The 23,172-nt window shown below is 43.2% G+C and overlaps 1 protein-coding gene across 5 annotated transcripts in view; it reads left to right on the top strand.

The window, feature by feature from the left end:
• The window catches only part of kalrna (kalirin RhoGEF kinase a), a 210,746-nt gene that overhangs the window by 121,637 nt on the left and 65,937 nt on the right, over positions 1–23,172 (top strand). For 4 of the 5 annotated variants that reach the window (XM_054746558.2, XM_015965718.3, XM_015965717.3 and 1 more), the window contains 2 exons: positions 19,098–19,176; positions 19,250–19,417. In XM_054746558.2, coding sequence (XP_054602533.1) covers positions 19,098–19,176; positions 19,250–19,417 — 247 coding nt within the window. Of the gene's footprint in view, positions 1–9,792; positions 10,347–19,097; positions 19,177–19,249; positions 19,418–23,172 lie in introns of those variants that run through there. The other variant, XM_015965719.3, reaches the window with a different exon arrangement.

Raw genomic sequence — 23,172 nt, 5'->3', positions numbered from 1 at the left:
TTTCTATATGGAGCAATCAAATGCCCTTTAACTACAAACTTGATCTTCTCCATGTCAACAAACATATTTTTATCAGATCAGGTTCAGGTGTTTACCACTTTTCTCACTTTTCTGTTGGAGGTTCAGATGTTCATATATAGCTGTTCAAATTCAGCTAAAATGAGTTTATTCAATGTTTAAGCTCCTGATTGTGCAGGTGATTAGGAGGAGTTTCAGCCCCACATCTCCAGTGTGCAGTCTCCAGATCCAAAGCGCAAACATGGTGGCTCCTGCAACCGTGACATAATGGGTTCACTGTTCAACAGCCATAGGAGGAGCTGTCCCTCATTGTTATTCTCTTTCTGTTTGTGACTGTTCTTCAGTATAGCATGACCTCAAGTTAATGACTAAGATGAATATTCTTCTTGCTCCAGTTTTACACGGGCTGTTGTACAGTTAGCTGCTCCCGGATGTTCTGCATCACTTTGTTTCTACTCTTTCACAAGCCTGGTTCTTTCTGTTTGTCCTATACTATAATAATAGTTCTGCGTTGGCAAAGTCACATGTCCCACTGTCTGGGTCTAGTGTGTGTGCGTGCGTGTATGTGTGTGTGTGTGTGTGTGTGCATGCATGTGGTGGGGCAGTACAAGTGATAATGCTGCAGGAATTCATAATTGTATCTTCTCAGCAGCAGCACTGCAGGTGCTCTCCGTGCCCAACATGTACGTAAGCCAGGTCCTTCGTCAACTTAAAGTTGCGCACATTTTTTCGTTAAGTTTTCTTTCATAAATCTCAAAGTTTGCGTGGAAAGTTGCTTACGCAGTTTTCCGACCCCGTTTTGTGCGTAAGCAAGCTTGATACATGAGGCCCCGGATCCGCCCAAACTGGGAAAAGGATTGTTTCTTAATGATGTTTTTTGTAACAAAGTATTTTTATTTAACAATTATAACATTTCAACATTTAACAACTCACCAAAAAAACAAGACAGGTCAGAGCCAGCAGCCTGTAGTGGTCACGTCAGGGGTTAATGGGTGGGTCGTTTTGGGGACAGGAACCAGGCAGGATGCTCTCCAGAGTGAGGGGACCTTCTGCAGTTCCAGACTCGTGCAGAAGAGCTGGGCAGCACAGCACAGGACCCTGCAGCTGATGCCATTGGTCCCCACGACGTTACCGGGATGGAGCATGCTTTACACAGTTCTTCTGTGATGTCATCAGCTGAGAGGGACAGAGAGAGACCGGCTGTGGCGGCAGCAGGGGGAGACCGTGAAGGTGAGAAAAGCCAAGCCTGGGGGGAGGAGATGTCAAACCTATTAAAGTGCAGATTTAGGTTGTTTGCTCATCCACATATAGACTCTCCTTCCTGTTGTGGTGTATTCAGTCAGCAGTGCTGCCGCCTGTGGTCTTAGTTTTTTAAAGCATCATTCCAGTGGCCGTCGGCTTGGCAGCCTTAATGGCTCCACTGTCGCCAGCACCAGTCGTACCCTTCAGATGGTTTTGTAGATTTGGAGTAAAACATGTTCCGCTGTGAGCCGTAAAATTCCCTCGGTGGTTGGAGAGAAAGGGTGAGAAGTGATGCGGCTGAGACACGGTGGACCACATAGATCAGGGAGCTTTGGTGGTCTAAACTGATGGCAGAACATCCTCTGGACTGATGACAAAACTGAAGCTTTTTGGTCACATCAGCTCTAAGAACTTTGGACCTACGGTGGAACTTGGGAGGCTCGGTTCTGTTTGGTTCTGGACCTGCTTTGCTGCATCTGGACCAGAGAGTCCTGAATCTCTTCAAGGTCCAATAAACTCACAAGACCTTCTGGAGCCAGATGTGCTGCTCAGTCTGAAAGCTGGTCGCAGTCTCGGGTCCTGGGTCCTCCAGCAGGATTAAAGACCAAAACACAGTCAGTTAAAACACCAACAATGGGCGAGAACGGGTCAGAACCAAACTCTGGACTAGCTGTGGCTACAGAGTAGCTCATCACTATGAGGGTGTGGACAATTATAGGGTAAAGCACTTTGGAGTGTCTGACTTAGAAAAGCACCATACAAGTGGTAAATGACCTGTATTTGATGTAGCGCCTGCCTCATTCACACACACACACACACACACACGCATGCACGCACGCACGCACGCACACACACACACACACACACACACACACACACACACACACACACACACACACACACACACACACACACACACACACACACACAGGACTGTCACGCGCGCACCATGGTGCTGATGAGCTACATTGTAGCCACAGCCGCCCTGGGACTCACTGCCTAACAAGGGTCCCTTCAAGCACCACCAGCAGGTCTGGTGTCTTGTCCGAGGACAGCGACAAACTGAGGGGGGCTTGAACCTGCAACCTTATTATGGATAATTCAGCGCTTTGGGCTTCCTGACAGGGTTGCGGAAGGCGCTTTATAAATAAAGCTTTGATTGATTGATTTGATAATGTGGCAGATACTTAATTCCCCTTCCACCATGTAGAAAATGTATTTATTTGATTAAAGAAGTGGATCACTGAAAAAAACATTTAATTATTATTCATGATTATAATCAGTCACTCTGAGTGTTTCATTCAGGCTGAACATGAAAATAGTCTCCTACACCTGTCTCCTGCATTAGCTTCTGCAGCGCTGCCAACTCTCACGCACTGAGCGTGAGGCGCACGCATCGACCCTCTTCACACGCTCTCACGCCACACCTCCAATCTCTCACGCTAAACCAGCGCCTGCGCTCCCCAAACGCGCATCACGGGCAGTGTGTAGGGTTATGAAAAAAACAGATGATATTAATTATAGCATTAGCTACTGAACAACATGCACACAAACAACACTTAAGTAATAATTAAACTGGTGTTATTTCACACACAGAATCCCATCTGTATAATCCAAGCCGGTTTTTCCCGCTCTGGTTGTGAGATGGGCGGAGCGGTGAGCTCCACCTGCTGTTGATGGGACGGGCATGCCCAGTTCTCCCAGAACCGTGAGCTGTGGCTGCGCGTGCCGCCATAACGACATGCTTTATTTAGACATGATGCCGCGTCGCCAGCCGATGTTGACGGAGATTCAGTCCCGAATGTTTCTCTTTTGTTTTCACTCATCAGCCACAGATCCTCACTCACAGCAAGCTGGTCTTTCTACCGTGGTGACTCACTCACATGTTCCCTCTCCTACATCAGTTGGTGACACAGTGAATTCAAACATTAGGATTCCTAATGTTTTAATTCATCACTTCACCAGTGTGCTTTTCCTGTTCGTGAGACGAAAACTACTGGTACGGAAACCTGGAAAGGCCAGAATTCTGTTGTTTTCCCTACTGGCTGATATGAACGAATATAATAAAATAGAGTAAATGTTATTAGCCCCACAGTGGGGACATCCACTCATTACAGCAGCACACACCCTTAGAGACACAGATTACAGTAAAACTGATTCCAGCCATGTTTGCGTTGATAACTTCAATAACTTCATGCTGATGAACACATGAACATAATCCTGTTTAGTGGAGGCAATTACATCATGAAGTTAGCTTAACATGACAGATTTTTTTTTCTTGGCAGTAAATAATAACTGGTAATATTATGAATGACATGATGTTGCCCACCCCTAGATGGAATTTAAATCATTTACATTCATTATTATCAGTGTTGGGAGTAATGCGGTACAAAACTAATTAATTACTGTAATGCATTGCTTTTTCCCATAATGTGGTAATGTAAGGCATTACAGGGAAAGATAATGGTAATATTTACTCAGTACAATTGTCAGTAACGAGGTAATTACAAAGCATTTTTAAACCCAGAATCAAGATGTGGGTTTCCTAAAAATTCTAATTGCGGGAAGCCTGAAAAAAGATCCAGTATCCACATATATGACGTCATTTATGGACTCAGCATTGCGGGCATTCTATGAGCAGAGAGGACGCAGTGGTGATGCCTCAAATACTCCAGCTGCGTCCTGCGTGCGGCCGCTGTTATATTCACAAAATCACTCCACCAAAACAAAGTCATTCATTTGCGATCGTTTATATCAGCCCATATTCTCTGGTACTTCATGTAATTTTCAGTTGAGTTCATAATCTGTGCCCCGGTGATTTCAACTCATTGCTGCTGGAGCGCAGCATATATCAAGCTTTTATTTTTTGTTTACCGGTATTTATTTTTTTGCATTCGGTAGATCCCTTTCGCTGATTAGTTAGAAAGTAGGAAATCTAGGAAACAGTTTTTCTGGAAGACGGAGAAAACATGCAGCATGCAGGAAGGTTAGAGAGAGAAAGAGCAGGAAATTATTCAAACAAAATCAAGAAAACAAAACAAAGTGTTTTTAAAGAAAAAAGTAGGTAGATTTATCCCCAATACACATTTTTACCAGTGAAAAGCAATAATATATAAGCATTTAATATTTATACATGTGATAGAATCAGATCACCCCAGAAGTCAGTCCCACATCCAGGGCCGTATCAAGGCATTTGGGGACCAAGGCAAAATAGGCCTGGAGCCCCCACCACCTCACTCCCTGCTCAGATGGCCCTATAAGATGGCAGCGTGCTGAGAGTACAGATTGTTGTTGCTTTTATTTAATAAACAATCATTTTAAAGCACTGTTATTATATCTGACTGTTTTTAACAGCAATCCTAGCTCAGACACCACATCACCTTCCACATATATGTCATGAGCTCACTGAGCGTCACATGACCAGATTCATAGTGAAGTTGTTTTGGTGAAAGTAACTTAAAGTAATGCGAAAGTAGTGTAATGCCTTACATTTTTAAATCAGTAATATTGTAATGTAATGAATTACTTTAAAATGAGGGTAACAAGTAATAAATAACGCATTACAGTTTTGAAGTAACTTGCCCAACACTGATTATAATTAAAAGTTCCTGTAACTCTTTACAGCAGACAGACAGAGTGAAGAAGTTCAGGAGAGTTGGATGTTAAATTTTCCTCACGAAAAGAAAATTTGCATTAAACAAAGGTCAGTTCCCTCTGTAAAGTCAGAGGTATGGAAGAGGATTAGGGTCACTGAAAAGAAAAAAAAAAGAAAAAAAGAAAGAAAATTCAGACTTTTTCTCCAGAATTCCCTGTCAGAATTCCGAGAAAAATTAAGAATTCTCTTTCTTTTCTTTTTTTTTCTTTGTCAGTGGCTCTAATCCTCTTCCGTACAGAGTAGAAATAAATAAATGAATGAAGTCAAAATTGTCCGCTCCCAACCCCGTGACCCTGTCTCACTCTTTCAAATGTTCAAAAGTTGGCAGCCCTGATTCTGATAGATAATAAACGGTTAAACTCTAGGATTAGAAAAGCCTGACAGATCTACGTCTGTCACTTAAAGTATCTTTCTGGAGTTTTCTCCTTTCAGAAATGATGTATGATTTGTCAGAAATCCGTAAAAGTGATTGTCTCATCATGCACTGTGATATAAAATAAGCAATACGTCTTTTTTTTTTTTGCTAAGCACGCCCCCTGCCCCGCAGAGCTCCGTGCAATAGGAAACTGAGCGCCGACCAGAACACACACACAGCTTTCTTCTTCTGTGTTTTTTAGCAGTAGTCAGCAGCTTCTGGGTTTTAAATACTGCCACACCATTATTGGCAGCTAGCGTGACGACATAGTCGAAAGATGTATTAGACAAATTTAAAAGCTGAACCAGGTGGACAAATGTGACCAAAAGGTTATAATAAAATATCTAAATAGGACGTCTAGTGAATAATATAAGGCTTCTTGCTCCCTTAGATGCTTAAAATGTGAAACACACTTTATTAAGGGTTAAAACAATGAGCTTTTCATGATATGTCTCCTTTAACATTCATGGACTCGCCCATCTTGACTCACGACGGGGAAGGCTATTGTTGGTTTAGCATCCAGGGGCCTCATTTATCAACCGTACTTACGCACAGATCTGTGCGTATATCGTGCCTAGGAACCAATTTACACACATTTGTCATTTAGTACCTGTGCGTGGAAATGTTCCTAAATACGAAAATTTCAGACGATGCGTAGGATCAGCTTCTAGTTGTAGAACGGGGGAATCGCAACACCAAAGGTCTGTCATCCACACACATTCTCAATCCACTAATTATTTTACCCAATAAATAATTATTCTGGTGGAAAATAGCGGAGTCACAGAACTGGTGCTACAACTCCCAACGGGAATCTGACGTGTAGAATGGTTGTCGTGTTTTTTGTAATCACAATATTTTCTCTTCCCAATTTTATTATGTTTATAATCTTTTTAATTAATTAATATAATTTTTAATTTACACCTCTCGGGCGTGGGAGGAGTTTGGTGAGGCCATGGAGAAAGACTATCGATCGGCTCCAAATAGGTTCTGGCAAACTGTCCGGCGCCTCAGGAGAGGAAGGCAGCAACTCGCTCACACTGTTTACAGTGGGGATGGGGAGCTGCTGACGTCAACTGGGGCTATAGTCGGACGGTGGAAGGAATACTTTGCGCAGCTCCTCAATCCCACCTACACGCATTCGGTACACGCAGTTTTATTTTGCAGTTTGGGGGGGCGGTGGCTATGGCTTTTTGTTCCAGGTCTTCCTGGTACAAAAGTGTTACAAAAGTAACTCCACTTACTTCACATACGACAACACAATATACAAACAACTGGAAGGCTTCGCCATGGGTAACCCGTTATCAGCCACCCTGTGCGAGTTTTTTATGGAAGACCTGGAACAAAAAGCCATAGCCACCACCCCCCCAAACTGCAAAATACAACTATGGAAACGCTACGTAGACGACATACTGGAAATCATACCAAAAGGTCAAACAGAAACACTAACACAACACTTAAACAATATTGAAGACACGGGCAACATAAAATTCACTTATGAGTTAGAAACAGAAGGCAGCATAGCATTTATGGACATGAAAATCACCAGGCAGACCGACGGGACCCTAAACATAAACACATACAGGAAACCAACACACACAGACCAATATTTATTATGGACATCAGAACACCCCACCATACACAAAATGTCAGTAATCAGAACATTATATCACCGAGCAAACATAATAACAGAAGAGAGAGACCGTAAACAAGAGGACAAACACATACAACACGCTTTAGAGACCTGCAGATACCCGACATGGGCAATAAACAAAGGAAAACAACAAACAAAAACAGAAAGCAAAGAACAACCCAAAAAAAGAACCAGAAACCCAGAAAGACAAGAACCAAAACCAGTGATAACCCTACCATACATCAGAGGCATGATGGAAAAAATAAGAGCAACAATGAAAAAACACAACATAAACACACCAACAAAGCCATACACAACAGTTAGAAACAGACTAGTACACCCAAAAGACAAAATATCAGCTGGACAAAAATGTGGAGTCATCTACGAAATCCCATGCAAAATATGCAATAAAACATACATAGGAGAAACCGGACGCCAACTCAATACACGGACAATAGAACACAGAAAGGAGTGCGAGAAAGAGGCAAATCGTAAACACACAAGAGCAGCAAAAGAAGAAGCAGAAAGTACAATAAAAAAGTCAGCCGTAACAGAACATTGCTTAAGAGAAAACCATATAATGGACTGGGACAGCACACGGATCATAACCACCGAACAACAAAAATACAAAAGATGGATCAAGGAAGCAATCGAGATAAGGAGACGTGGATGTGGGACCATGAACAGGGACGACGGAGTTTACACGCTGGACCACGCATGGGACTGCATCGTCGGAGAGGGGAGAGCGGGCAGTAGAGGGCGACAACGTCCTCTGCTGCCCGCAGATAAACGGAGAAGGAAGTGACGCGCCACCATCAGCGTCAGCCTGAAGAAGCCGGCAGCTGTCGGCGAAACCGTAGCAACAAACAGGTAAACAAAACTGTTTCTGTGTTTAAAAAAGAACGAAAGCATGGATTTACAAAGACACAGCAAGAACACACCTAAGATGTGAGTTAAGAGTATTTTTCCTGTAATGATTCATTTCAGATGTTGAATTACACCAGATCAGCAATTGTTGTTTCTAGTCATTTCATCAGTATGAACACAATAACATCATATTATTATTGTTATTATTATTATTATTATTATTATTATTATTATTGTTGTTTAACATTTTGGCTCCACATAACTGTTATAAAATTTTCACTTCACCTCTAAGTATCTGAGTGAGAGAGTGATCTTCTGAGGTATTTTGGTAATGCCTTTAAACTTGACAAATTTAGACAAATCAGAATTTGACAACAAAGTTGATAAATAAATTTAAAAACTAATCAAACTTATATAGTGCTTTAATAGGACACTCAAAGGCGCTTGCGTGAACTCTCACATTCACACACTGCTAGTGATGGTAAGCTACTTTGTAGCCACAGCCGCCCTGGAGGCGAGGCTGCCATTTGGCGCCGTCGGCCCCTCTGACCACCACCAACACAGGCAAGTTGGATAAAGTGGGTAAAGTGTCTTGCCCAAGGACACAACAGCAGAATACCTCTGGTGGGAGCTGGAATCGAACCATGACCGTCCAATCATGAGGCAACCCACTCTACCATCAAATACAGGGATCACTCCCTGATTCCTCAGTTCTTCGCCAGCTTCCCGATTAGGCCCATCGGGTGAGCAAGCATTTGGAACCGTTCTCTCTTTTGACTAAACTCACAGTCGCTCTGCAACGCATGTGAGTGACACTACAACACCTCAGATGTGGAACGTCTAACCTGCAGACCCTGGTGGCACCTCATGGCCGGTGAAATCTGAATTCAAAGGGAACTACGACTCTTTGAGATTCCTGTAGCCACAAAGTCTGGAAGTCACCACTCCTGCTGCCTTCCCTCCAGACCACCGAGGGCGACCGTCATACAGGGGTATTGTAGACTCTGCAAGATGGTGTCGGATGGTTTTCTGAATAATCTATAGCTTGTTAAACCTTACAGCCAAACAGATTTCACCACCCAGACATCACAAGATCCATTAGACACTTACAAGGTTTTGCTACAAACAGCCAGCTTACATTCACACTTTGTCATGGACAATCACTAGTTAGGAAAATGGAATAATTTTTTTTATAAACTACATACTTGACTGTCTGAATTAATATGAAGTGTGTTTTCCCTTAATAGTCAAAAAACCTAGAATAATATTAAATCAAATATTCAAAGACCAATCAGATTGATAAGTCATATTTATATGGATACATATACATAAAAATACATATCATATCTTATTGAGCATTTAATAAAATGTGGCTAATCCTCACTGTGACACTGGAGAATTCTCAACCAGAGGGTTACACACATACACACACACCACTCAGATAAAGAAAAGGCAGCTGGGATGAATCAGTCGCAGTTTGTCTCTGATGCTCAACCGCAAAATTGTATTACTTTTTGGCTAGTGGTTAGCATTTTGGTTGTACTCACTAGTGCAGACTAAATGTGAGAAAAATAACTCCTTCATAACTGTGGAGATTGAATTCCCTGCTAGCTACACGGAGAGAGTGGCTGTTAGTGTTCACAGTCCAGGAGGGGAGGGATCCAAATAGGAAGGGGCCGTTGTGATGCAGCAACAACCCTGTCCAGCTGAATGCAGTAGCTTAGCAAACATGTGCAGAGCTGAAGGAAAGAAGCAGCTGAGACAGGAAAATGCATGTGTGACGCTACAACTGCGTTGTGGGTGTTTTTCATGAGGAATTAACAATAAAACATGGTCGTGCACGATATAGGACCTTTAAACCATGGTTAAAACGTAGTTCTGGCTTAATCCCAGTGTTCAGTAACTGCTGCTCCATATAACATATTGTTTTTACCATATTTCATTATGCTTCTGCTAATATGGGTAATGAGTCATAATACATAAGAGCATTAGCATGTAAACGTGTTTAAATGATCATTTACAATGCATAACTCTAGGCTTTACCTTTTTAAAGTAACGTGAATGAATCCTGCTGGCCTTCATCTCTGGTGCTCCAACATGAAGAAAGTCCCCATAGTGTTGACACGCATGTCCTCATGAATCAGATTCATTCAGACTGAAGCCGTACAGTAGCCGTCTGCTGTTCATGTGACACACACACACACACACACACACACTGGTAATGCTGTAATTTGAAAGTATCTTATTGCACCAACAGCTTCCATGGAGTGGGAGAAATGTGAGCATATTGACCCACACACACCCGGCAGAGCAGTGTTGACATCATACACAAAGCAACGGCTGTTTGTTCAGACAGTGTGTGTGTGTGTCTCTGTATGTGTGTGTGTGTGTGTGTGTGTGTATGTGGTGAAGACACAGACAAGGGAGTTGTCATAGACAGGAGGAACAGCGAGGGAGACGGACTAGGAATCAACATGCCAAAGTGGATGAGCTTTAAACTGTTCAAGGAGAGCAGCAGAGTGAGTAGCAGCAGCTGGTTCTGTTCGGTTCTATCTGCAACTTTGATGTCAGACGGATTCTGAGGTTAGAGGTTCTGTTGCAACAATCAGAATAAAGCACACGACACGATTCCTGCAGGTTGTGCAGCACGATTGTCTCTAACGCGATGCAACATTTTCTGGTTGTTCTGGTAGAAACTTGATTTTAGTGTATGGAATATAAAAAACAAGAATACGAACGCTTGTTTGTCCTCCTCTGCCCAAAAGGCTCCGCTCACCCTGATCTGTGTAACTTTTTCTGTTTGTGAAAGCAGCCTTTCTTTGAATCATACTTTAAAGTTATAAAAATATTACGGATCATTTCGATTTTGAGGTTTCTGGAAGTGTGTGTGTGTGTGTGTGTGTGTGTGTGTGTGTGTGTGTGTGTGTGTGTGTGTGTGTGTGTGTGTGTGTGTGTGTGTGTGTGTGTGTGTGTGTGTGTGTGTGTGTGTGTGTGTGTGTGTGTGTGTGTGTGTGTGTGTGTGTGTGAGACTGACATGGTCTAGCCTGCTGCTAAATGTGACATTAGCTGTCATAAACACGGGCGGGTGTGTAAGGAGCAGAATCAACTGTTAACGTGTGTGTGGTGTGTGTGCGCGCATATGCAGACAGGAAACAGGTCATTAGCTGCTCCGCAGCAACAGGGCGGATGAAACAAGAATAAAGACGTTACTTGATTAAAATCTGTTGAAGGTCCTTTAGAAAAGTGTTCTGCATGTTTCTATCCTGACTTTAGCAAGACCGTGGTTCAGGTTCTTCGTTGTCGTCTGTATACGGTTACATGTGATGCTCTTACTGAAGATTATAGATGCTGCTACTGCTGTCCTTTTTATAAAACACGACAGGCCTTCATGACCTGCGTCTTTATTCTTCTGCGTCTCAGTTTGTATAGATTCCACATTATACTTGTATGTTTAGAAGAACATTGTGTGTGTTATAGCCGTTTAGAAATATGAAGGAGTGAAATTAGGGCAAAAATAAAATTTGAATGTAAATTAGACATTTATATTTGTTTACAGGTGTGTGTGACATGACCAAAGCTTCATATCCTAATGTCATTTTTATCATATATGCAGTAAATAGTTTATTTAATTACAACATGAAAAATACTCGAGATAAAAAGTGAAGAGTAGTCATTCAGACAGGATTTTATTTGGTCTGTATGACATACAGTGTATGTTAGTGTTGGTACTGCTTGATCCTAATATTAGGTGCCCTACCCACCTCCACCCACACACCCATTAACTATACTATAGTATACTTTTAACCCTCCCACTGTCTTTATGGGTGACCCCGCCAGGAAAGTTGACCATTGAGCAGGACTGATGGTTTATCCCTTGAGGTCCACGTGGCAAGGGTGAGGTGGTGCTCACTCCTCACCCCTGCCTCATGGTTTATGTATTTAAATGATGATCAGGCTGCTGTAAAATGTAATCTCCATCCTCATCCAGACAGAATGATCCTCTATTCTTTCTCTATTTGCTCTGCTCTTGCCTGGGCTGACGTAGCTGGCGGTGAGCGCGGCGCGCCTAGTGGCTGTGATGCACATTTTACACATTTGGAGAGGTGGGATGGGTGCTCTGCTTTTCCTGGAAGATGGATTTTTTGTTTTAAAAATGTGGGAGATTTTGCCCCATGAATAACCGTAAAAACTACCGGTGTGCATGTACACTTATGAAAGAGTCCTGCATTGAGAGGTAAATATCAGAAGTGCATTCTGGTGCCGGTCCACTTAAGGCACGGGTGTAGGCTAAATATTAAAGACAAATGCATGAAAAGGGTTAAGGTTAGTGTGCGTGCATGTGAGAGCATGAGCGAGTGGCTAGTATGTGAAGGGGTGCCTCACCTTTTTCACCCTTGACCCATTTCTGCAGAAAACTTTGACCACTTTGAATTCTCAGGAATGCGAAAATCCCCGAGCCCTTGGGCGGCATTTGAAACGCGCAGGAAAGTTTGTGGTGTCCTAAACACAGGCCGGCATGAGCCGTGTTGCTTTTGGAGACTCTGAACCACATTGTTTTATTAGTTTGCTGTGTGTGTCTTCATAATCTTGTGCCCCACACACACACACACACACACACACACACACACACACACACACACACACACGCACACATACACACACACACACACTTTCTCCCCTGATCAGTTGTTTGCTCACCGGAGCAAGAGCTCCGATGCAGAGGAAAGGCAGTTACACACACACACACACACATACATACACACACAGAGCTATTCTCTTCTCCCATTCCCACACTGATCGGCAGCTCCGGAACGGCAGCTCCATGCTACAGACAGAAGTTTGGTCAACAGCATCCAGCATGAAGATGAATCGCGCATGCGGGAAAACCCCTGCTGGCTCATTCTACTCGCAGATCGGAGGTGGTATGTGGATTTTTAACCAATCAGACCGTAGTGTCGCCTCGGTCCCAGTCTAACCGCTGCGGAGAAGGTCTGAGAAAAGAGTTGCCTCGGAACCAAAAATGCAAATCTGACCTGTGTGTGAAACCAAATTCACGTCGGAAGTCCCGAAAGGGACCGAGCCGACGCTAATATGTAAGCGCCAATAGATGCCCCATCCACCCTTTCCCTGATGACCTCCAGCAGCGTCACCAGCAGGTGGATTGCCTATCAGAATTGAAGAGGTGGTCAGCTGCAAACCTTATTATGCTAAATGAGCCCAAGGCTGAGTTAATCCTTTTCGATCCCAGGAACCCTGCCTGTGTGACCAGGCAGGCCTTTCGATGGTCCCTCAGAAATATGTGGTTATGTTTCATCATCATCATGTTTCTTTCAATTGCGCCGACTAGCACAGCAAAAACCAGTTTGAAGCGGTTGCACTTGGAATCTGTCATACATGCTTCTATCACTTCTCGCAATCACTGTGCAGCATCATGTCGCTGAGCTGCATCAGGCCACATCAACTCATCCACTTCGCAGACTCCATTGTCTCTTGCCAGGCACTGCGGGAAAAACACCCTGGAATGGCGAATGCATCCTTGGAAGGCCTCCACTGGGATGTTGACACAGGCCAGCTCCATTGCCCTTAGGAGGTTCTCTCTAGTGTATGGTTGTCTGTCACAAACCTTCCATCTCCACGAAGAGAAGAACTCCTCTATAAGGTTCAGGTAAGGGGAGTAGGGTGGCAGACAGACGTTTTCTTTGGGCGCTGGAGAACTCTGTCTATTGTAGCAAAGCTGACATCATCAGTGTTCTCAAAGTTGACTGCAATAACTTTGTCTCTGATCTCCGGAGTCTGAAGAGGTTGTTCTCACCAACCTTTTCCACAATGACGGTTTCTTGTGCCTCTGTAAATATGGCAACCCTCCCACCTCTATGTGGCATTCTTTCAACTCTAAAGAAAGAAACTTGTCAAGTTTTACAACAACAACTGATCTGAAACCAATACACAACTTTCACAGGCTTGTAAAACTGTATTGTGACAAAGAAAGCAATAGAGTACAATACCTGTTGTGTTGTCTTAATGTCCTGATAATGGTGGCCACGATGAACCTACTCAGGTTTGCATGGACTCCTAGTCCTGCTTCAGCCATTGTCATGCCATGGACAATGACGTCCATAATTATGGTGCGAAGTTGTCTTGATCTCCCTCCTGGACCTTCTCTTCCACGTTGGCCTCCTCCTCTTCCTCGTTGGCCAGCTCTTCCCTCTCCTCTGATGCGAATTCCTCTTCCCCTGACTCTGCCTTCATTTATTGTGTTTGTTTGGAATTCTCAGCAAACTGCACTCTGAACTTGCTTTTATACATGTGGTCACAGCATTAGCAATGGGTGTCTTCAAGTTTGAGTGGTGTGTGTAATGAATGATGCCAGGTGTGTTCATATACTGCTGACTGTGGCAAGCATTTTGCACTGCTCCATTAAGCTGGTTGCCAACCGCCGTTAAACAAGAAGAAGCATTTTGCATCTCGTGCTTTCATTTGAGAATATGAGCTGTGAGATGTGAGTTATTTTGCAACTTGTGTTTTGGTAAGGAAATATGTGTTTAGATTTATGAGAATGGAGGATTGTGTTATGTGACTTGTGTCTTCATGTGAACTGTGTTTATGATATTGGGAAATGATGGCTAGATTAAAGGGACTTTCGGACTTTTGAATTTTTATGCTCGCGATTGCCCCCTCAGGCCACAAGCGTAACGGCAGCTTCAACAGTAGGCTCGTGCACGAGGCGCGCATGCTGTACGTGCACACTCCTTAATGAAAATAACAGCTGAGACAGTCCTGTGTGTGTGTGTGTGTGTGTGTGTGTGTGTGTGTGTGTGTGTGTGTGTGGCACAAAGGACAGGAGAACGCGCAGCTAATTAAATAATTTGGTTCTGTACCTTTCTCTTCAGCACAGCCGACAAAGGTTTATGATGGGTCAGTCCTCCTGCATGCTCAGATCATTCCCTTCCCTTGCTTGAAAAATTGTTCCAAAATGAAAGTTGAACCCACATCTTTTTTATCTGTGAATTCAATGCCGTTCGGCGAGTCTCAAATAAAAATTTGGGCATCTTACTGTAAAAGAAATATACCATTAATGTAAAAAAGAAACTCTAAATAAACTATGTTCACACCCAGAATCAAACCCAGGTCTTTTGCATGGGAGTTAGACATCTTACAAGGTGGGCTACACTCAAGTAACATTCACAGTATCTGTAACTTTTATATCCTTGATGACAGCTGAAACAACGTCAAACCAAAGAACAGTTCGGAGCGAAAATGGCTATTTTGTTGCTAATTTGCAGGAAATATCTAGAAGAAAGTTCTACAGAAAGTAGCTAAGGGTCCTCAGAAATGTAGCTAGCTTTGTCATTAGGCGTTAGGAACAGCGACAAAGTGGCACTGCCTCTCTCTGCTGCTAAAGCTACGGATAGCAAATGCTACGGGCTATGCCTGAGCGTGAACGCGCATGAAGCAGCCTGCTCGACCCGAGCATCTCTCTTTTTCTGTGATTTTACAGAAAAACAGGCAATCACAGTAAAAATGCCAGGGCTCATTCTACAGGACCAGGGCATTGCAGGAGAATGTATGAAGAACTTCATTATTTCCATACATGTTTTGGCTGTCAAACTTCCATAATGACCCTTTAAATAAATGTGTTTAGATAACCGGTCATTTGGTTTAGAGGATTGGCTTTTGTGTTTTAACATTTGAGGAAAAACTGTAATGGGGCTCTGAATCTGAAACTTATGAATTCAAAGTAGTTTACATTTTTAACAAAAAGACAAACCAACCTCAATGACAATGAAACCCAAAGTTATTTTAAGATTTCAAAAGGTGTCCTCATTCAGTGGCTTACTCTGTGGTTTTCTGTTGTCAACACGTTCCACTCACTCAGGTCCTCTGATCCTGCTGTCGTCTTCTCAAACATCTGACCATCACAAGCCTGCACGTGGCTCCATGTGTGGATTTGTTGCACAGAGAAAGATCAGATGACTGAGAAGAGAGGAGAGCAATTTACACTCTTAAACACGAACAACACAAGATCAGAGCGAGACCGGGGTGGGAACGGGGAAAACGTAGTGAATAGTGAAATTACAGTGCCGCGTTTACCAGATCAACACTTTATTCTGAAGGATTTCCTTTTATACTTTATGAAGAATCCCATTTTTCAGAAACTTGAATTTCCAAAAATAACTCACTGTGACTATCAGACGTTTTAGTGTAACAGAGCAGCAGTGTCTGAATGCTGAATTTGGATTTAGACAATGTTAATGTAGTTTAAAAATAATACACATTAAACTTATTTTTAATGAAAAAAAGTATTTTTAGTATAATTTAAAAACTTTTGAAGATTTTTCAAAACTTTTTATACCAATTGTGCCTAAGGTCAACTCAAGTTTATGTTTACATTTTTAGCTTAATCCAACTATAGGGGGCGCTCTAAACTGGAAACATTTATACTATCAAAACTGCTGAATGGATCTAATGAAACTCAAGATACAGCCCAGAGAATGTTATCAATTTGATAATTAATGGTAAAGGCATCAGGCCACATCAACGCCAATTAGATGTGCACCATTAAGTCGAGGGATAAACCACCAATCCTGCTCAATGGTCAACTTTCCTCGCGGGGTCACCCATTAGGACAGTGGGAGGGTTAAAATGGTCAAAATGTGAAAGTTGAAATGTTTCATTAAAAGGTAGAAAATCACTCATTTGGGCCAAGTCCTAGAATTTTGTCTATTCTAACTCCGCCCCTGACTCAAATAAAACATAACAACACAAATTTTCTTAGTAATTATGTTATATTTACCTGTATAAGATGTGTGTAGGCATGGCCAAGGCTGAAACACTGCCTACTCTGACCAGATCATTTAAGTGAAATGTCAAGACTTGGCTCAGACATTTATAAATTTCACCTGAGAAGGATCACACACACATTTGATCCAGGTGTAATTAATTAACCAATCTGTGTAATAGTGTTTGTGTTTCATGGTTTTTAAATGGATCGCTGCTGAAATGACCTAGAGTTCAGAGGTCATCCTCCTTGTTTCCTTAAGCCTGAAGATAAGTCGCTACGTGATCAGCAGCCTTTCCTCCAAACACGGTGAATTCACTCTTTAGAGCCAGCCTGAGCAGAGCTCCAGTCAGCCAGAAGAGGTAAAAACAGCTGCGTGCATGCAGCCATCTGTCAGGTAGACGTTCACCTGCTCCTTTTTAGAAACAGCCCTTTGGGTTGCTAGGAGATCTTAAGCCTACCTCACACTCACACACACACACACTCTGACATTTTCCATAACAAGGCAGAAAAAACAAAAGGACATGACCTGGTTTGAACCCTGGTGCTATCTGCTCTTCATTATCCTGAAACGGTCCAGCTGAGTTGTGATGCAGTGGTTTATGAGTTTATCTGATGGCAGCAGAATTAGGCAGGTTTCTGATGACACTAGAGCAGCAGTGGAGTTAAAACCCACACTGGGTGTTTCTATCGTACACACAGTGGCTGCAGTACAGGAGGCTCACTGTTCTGCTGCTGATGTCCTTTCAAAGGAGGAATGCATTCACGGTGTCAGCCATCTGTTAAAGATGGGATCACATTTAATAATCACCACAGCTTCATTTAAAGGGGCATTATGGAAGTTTGACAGCCAAAACATGTATAGAAATAATAAATTTCTTCTTCATACATTCTCCCGCAATGCCCTGGTCCTGTAGAATGAGCCCTGGCATTTTTACTGTGATTGCCTGTTTTTCTGTAAAATCACAGAAAAAGAGAGATGCTCGGGTCAAGCAGGCTGCTTCATGTGCGTTCACGCTCAGGCATAGCCCGTAGCATTTGCTATCAGTAGCTTTAGCAGCAGAGAGAGGCAGTGCCACTTTGTCGCTGTTCCTAACGCCTAGTGATGAACCTAGCTACATTTCTGAGGACCCTTAGCTACTTTCTGTAGAACTTTCTTCTAGATATTTCCTGCAAATTAGCAACAAAATAGCCATTTTCGCTCCGAACCTTTCTTTGGTTTGACGTTGTTTCAGCTATTATCAAGGATATAAATGTTATAGACATTGGAAATCAGCTAGAGTGTAGCTCACCTTGTAAGATGTCTGACTCCCATGCAGAAGACCTGGGTTTGATTCTGGATGTGAACATAGTTTATTTAGAGTTTCTTTTTTACATTAATGGTATTTTTTTTTACAGTAAGATGCCCAAATTTTTATTTGACACTCGCCGAACGGCATTGAATTCACAGATAAAAAAGATGTGGGTTCAACTTTCATTTTGGAACAATTTTTCAAGCAAGGGAAGGGAATGATCTGAGCATGCAGGAGGACTGACCCATCATAAACCTTTGTCGGCTGTGCTGAAGAGAAAGGTACAGAACCAAATTATTTAATTAATTAGCTGCGCATTCTCCTGTCCTCTGTCCTCCCCCCCCCCCCCCCCCCCCCCACACACACACACACACACACACGGGACTGTCTCAGCTGTTATTTTCGTTAAGGAGTGTGCACGTACAGCATGCACGCCTCGTGCATGAGCCTACTATTGAAGCTGCCGTTACGCTTTTGGGCTGAGGGGGCAATCGCGAGCATAAAAATTCAAAAGTCCGTAAAGTCCCTTTAAACAAGTTACAAAAAGAAATGTTAGGTTATTAAATGATTCATTTCAATTCATTTGGCAAAAGAAAAAGCCGTATTTTGTTTCTGTTGGAAACTAAATGGACCACAGACCATTACTGCTGCTTTTCAGACTTGCTACAAAAAATGTGGAAAAACCAATAACAATGGGATGTTTATAAAAATAAGGCAAAAGGAAGCAGCCAGACTTTGTGATGGGATCAGTGATTGTGACACATCTCATGATGAAATAGAAAAGCACACCAGGGAGGATGTCATCAAGAGCTGAGACTGTACCATCGGCTTTTCATTTATTACTTTGTTTGTGGCGTTTTACTAAATGAGTGGAAACGGTGATAGTGGATCCTTCTGGGTTCCCTGCTGCTCCTGTGGGTACCTTCTGCTGAGGTTGTGGAGATGGTTTGGCTCAGTTTGTGACTGTGCCACCTCGACAGGTTTTCATCTGTGAGGCTTAAGGATGAGCTTAATCACACATTCTGTTTGTAATGTCTCCCTGTGTGTGTTGAATGGACAAGGCCATGATGGAGTTCTGGTTCAGTCAGCTCTGCATTCAGCTGAGTTTCTGCCTCTGTTTCTTATGGGGTGATGTTCAGACAGGATCTGTGTTTGTGGAGTTTTCGTTCTGGTTGTGATTGATTCTTCTCTGTTTGTAGCTCTCCGGAGGATGTGAGCTAACAGTGGTTCTGCAGGACTTCACAGCCGGATGCAACACTGAGCTGTCAGTCAGCACAGGTGAGACCCCTTCTCTCGTTGCTAAGACTCACCAGCTTCCTCATCGTTAACCTCGTTCTAACGTTGTCTCCAGGTCAGACAGTGGAGCTGCTCGAGCGGCCCAGTGAGCGGCCCGGTTGGTGTCTTATCCGGACCACAGACCGCAGTCCACCGCTAGAAGGTCTGGTTCCGAGCTCTGCTCTTTGTGTGTCTCACTCCAGATCCAGCGTGGAGATGGACAGCTTCTTCAGCTCAGGGAAAGGTAGGAGGAGTCTTGTTCCTGTTTGCTTTTATGAATAAACTGCAAGGTTTTCAATCCAGAGTGCTGTGTGTGTGTGTGTGTGTGTGTGTGTGTGTGTGTGTGTGTGTGTGTGTGTGTGTGTGTGTGTGTGTGTGTGTGTGTGTGTGTGTGTGTGTGTGGGGGTGTGTGTGGGTGTGTGTGGGTGTGTGTGTGTGTGCAATAATTAGTGGAATAGTACAATATAGTTGGATAATTTATCAGGTAATGTTAAGGATATCTGCAGACATGTTAACATTGAAAGTGTTAGCCTCAATGAAGCCTTTATCTGACTTTTATCGGTTTTACCCAAATAATACATAGCTCCACCCACTCCTGCCATCATAGTCCTTAAAACATAGTTTGTGATTTGTGAAGCCTTTATTTAATTAGTTACAGTTGAAAAAATACACAAGTTTCATCTGGTCCAGTTTAGAGCTGTTCCACCTTAGATCTGGTCTACCTTAGATCTGGTCCAGTTTAGATGTGGTCTACCATAGATCTGGTCCACCTTAGATCTGGTCCAGTTTAGATCGGGTCTACCTTAGATCTGGTCCACCTTAGATCGGGTCCACCTTAGATCTGGTCTACCTTAGATCTGGTCCAGTTTAGATCTGTTCCACCTTATTAGATCTGGTCCAGCGTAGATCTGGTCTACCTTAGATCTGGTCCAGCTTAGATCTGGTCTACCTTAGATCTGGTTCACCAACAATCCCAAGGCATTCCCTGGTCAGCCGAGAGACATAGTCCCTCCATGCTCCATGTCTCACTGAACTCCTCCCACGTTCGTGTTTTTTCCCTCCGCGACCACATGAGCTGCTTTCCGCTTGCTCATCAGCTGCCTCTGGAGTCCCACTGGTCAAAAAGACCCAATAGGACTCCTTCTTCAGCTTGACAGCATCCCTAACCACCAGTGTCCACCAGTGGGTTTGGGGGTTGCCACCATGACAGGCACCGACAACCTTGTGGTTGCAGCTCTAGTCAGCCACCTCAACAATAGAAGCACAGAACATGGCCCACTCTAAGCCTAAGGTAGCCTGGTGCCAAAAACACATATGGACACATTTATGCTTGAACATGGTGTTCATTACGGACAATACATGACTGGCACAGAAGTCCAGTAACAAAGCACTGCTTAAATTCAGATCAGAGGGGCCATTCTTCTTAACCACACCTCTCCAGGTCTCAATGTTGTTACCCACATGAGTGTTAAAGTCCCCCAGCAGGAAGAGGGAGTCATTTGAAGGAGCACGCTCCAGCACCCCCTCCAAGGACTCCAAAAAGGGTGGGTAGTCTTAGCTGCAGTTTGGTGCATAAGCAGAAACCAGAGTCACACAAAGTCAAGCAGATGCTGTCATACCACAGCTGCTCCAGCTGACCTACGCTGGCTTCCTGTGCCCTACTGGGTGCAGTTATTTTATTTTATTTTTAAACTTAATTTTTATTGTGACAGATTCTTGAAACAGAAACAACAACCATTGTTGTCCAGTCACAGTAAGCAATCTGATAGAACCAAAAAACAACAAAAAACTTAACAGAACCAGTGCAAAATAAAAATATAAACAGTGAAAACAAAACACACATTAAATTCCAACAAGTGACATGGGGTCATTCTTTTGACCATATGCACATCCTCTCTGCTTGGCCTAGTGGTCCCTTTTCTGTGGTGTCATTTCCCTGTTTTCTTTTTATATTCTTCCCATTTTTTCCATTTTGACCGAAATTTCCTTAGCTGTATCTTCAGTATATGTGTAAATCTATCCATATCAAATATCTCCTCCACCATATTCAGCCATTGTTCCTCTGTAGGAGTTTGAGCCTTATTCCATTTTCTTGTTATGGTTTTATTGCTTGCTGTTAGCAGAGCTTTTATGAGGTATCTGTCCTGATTCTGGGTGTTTTCCTCTATCAAATGTAATATTGGCCCAATCCTAGTTCCATATTCCTTTAGCTCTCAGCAGTAATGACTTTATGGGATTTTTCACAAGTAAAATTAATTCTATTAGATACAAAATCTTTAGCATCCTCCCTAATGCGATTTCTTCTTCCTCAGTAAGTGAGGCAGCATCAGAGGTAACTATAGAACCTCATCTGTGTTTGAACCATTTTGATCCAGTTGAGCTTTCAGAGTTATCAAAAATATTAGCTTCATCTAAATCTTCAACTTGCATTTTGAATCCAATCCCAACCAAATTATTTAAAGATGCATTTCCCTTGGTTACTGCTCCCATTCTAGATAGATTATATCTATCCTTAGTAAATGGATATGTACCACAGGATTGTAAGGTTGCTGTAATCAAACCTTTACTTAAGAAGCCTTCTCTGGATCCAGATGACCCAATGAATTATAGACCAATATCTAACCTTCCATTTTTATCCAAAGTCCTGGAGAAAATAGTGGCCATCCAATTATGTGAGCATTTAAACACTAATGCTCTGTTTTAGGAATTTCAGTCTGGTTTTAGAGAGTATCACAGCACTGAAACTGCATTAGTGAGAGTTACAAACATCGACATTAATATTATGGACATTACGTTCCATAGGCTCCAATATCACTTTTTTGAGGCCAAATGGGAGGTGGCCACCACCGCCATTTTGACCGTGTCACAGGTTCCGTCAAGCCCAGACAATTCCAAAAAAGGGAAGAGAGGTGGAGCTGAGGGTGGGGCTGTAAGGCTGGGATCAACTGACGACACCCGTTCGAACTAGCTACAAGCTAACCCAAAGCTAATGCGGAGGTGGGAGCTAAGCTAACGGAGGTAGCAACCTAGATATAACCGGAGTTAACTGTGCACAACACCAGAGCTTCTGAGTCAGAGATACGCCGGGCTGACTGCTGGGTAAAACCGGGTGAAACACAGAGGTCTCGGAGACCTCCACAAGCCGGCAGCCGCACAGCACACAGAAGCCGCGATCAGACGGATGTGTCGAGCTGCTGGGGAGAACCAGCCGTCAGCCCGCCGCAGCACACAGAAGCCGCGATCAGACAGATGCACCGAGCTGCTGGGAGAACCAGCCGTCAGCCCGCCGCAGCACACAGAAACCGCGATCAGACAGCGATGCGCCGAGCTGCTGGGAGAACCAGCCGTCAGCCCGTGCAGCTAAGGAGCCGCGATCAGAGATGGACCGTGCAACAGCCGGCATTCCGGGTGGAAAACATCGGTCTCCCGAGAGCTCCACAAGCCGATAGTCGGAACCCAGCTCCACCAACATGTTATATTTCAACCCATTTTCTAAAGTGCAGCATTATGTTAAATGCACTGGGGTTTACCCTATTACATTTAAATTTCATGGTTAAACAGTACATGCTAAAATCTAAGCTCAGCTCGGCAGTGACCTAAAATACATAAATATAATTTTACTTACCGAAAAAATGAAGTGGAGACTCCTTGGACGCTCTATTAGTGCAATTAATGCCACAGCAAGTCATTTTGTCCAACAATTGCACAAATAATATCCAAAAAAGAATACACAAACACAGAGACTCAAAATCCCGGAGCAATTTCCAGGCCAGACCGAGGCTCTACTGAGGCCTTTCCAGGGAACTAGCTCTGTGGTCACATGGGTCGGATGCTAATTAATTATACAGAATTTTAGGCTTTTAATACACTTAAACAGAAGAGTGAGAAAAAATTAACCCCCCCCCCCCCCCCCCCCCCCCCCCCCTCAGAGTTGTCATGAGTTTAAACTAGATCATTTAAACAACAAACATGTTTTGTACCAGGCTGTAAACATGTTTA

Source organism: Nothobranchius furzeri, chromosome 14 (genome assembly GCF_043380555.1).
Source record: "Nothobranchius furzeri strain GRZ-AD chromosome 14, NfurGRZ-RIMD1, whole genome shotgun sequence".
Lineage (NCBI taxonomy): Eukaryota > Metazoa > Chordata > Actinopteri > Cyprinodontiformes > Nothobranchiidae > Nothobranchius > Nothobranchius furzeri.
The sequence above is the reverse complement of the archived record's forward strand: the minus strand, read 5'-3'. Positions and strand labels throughout refer to the sequence as shown.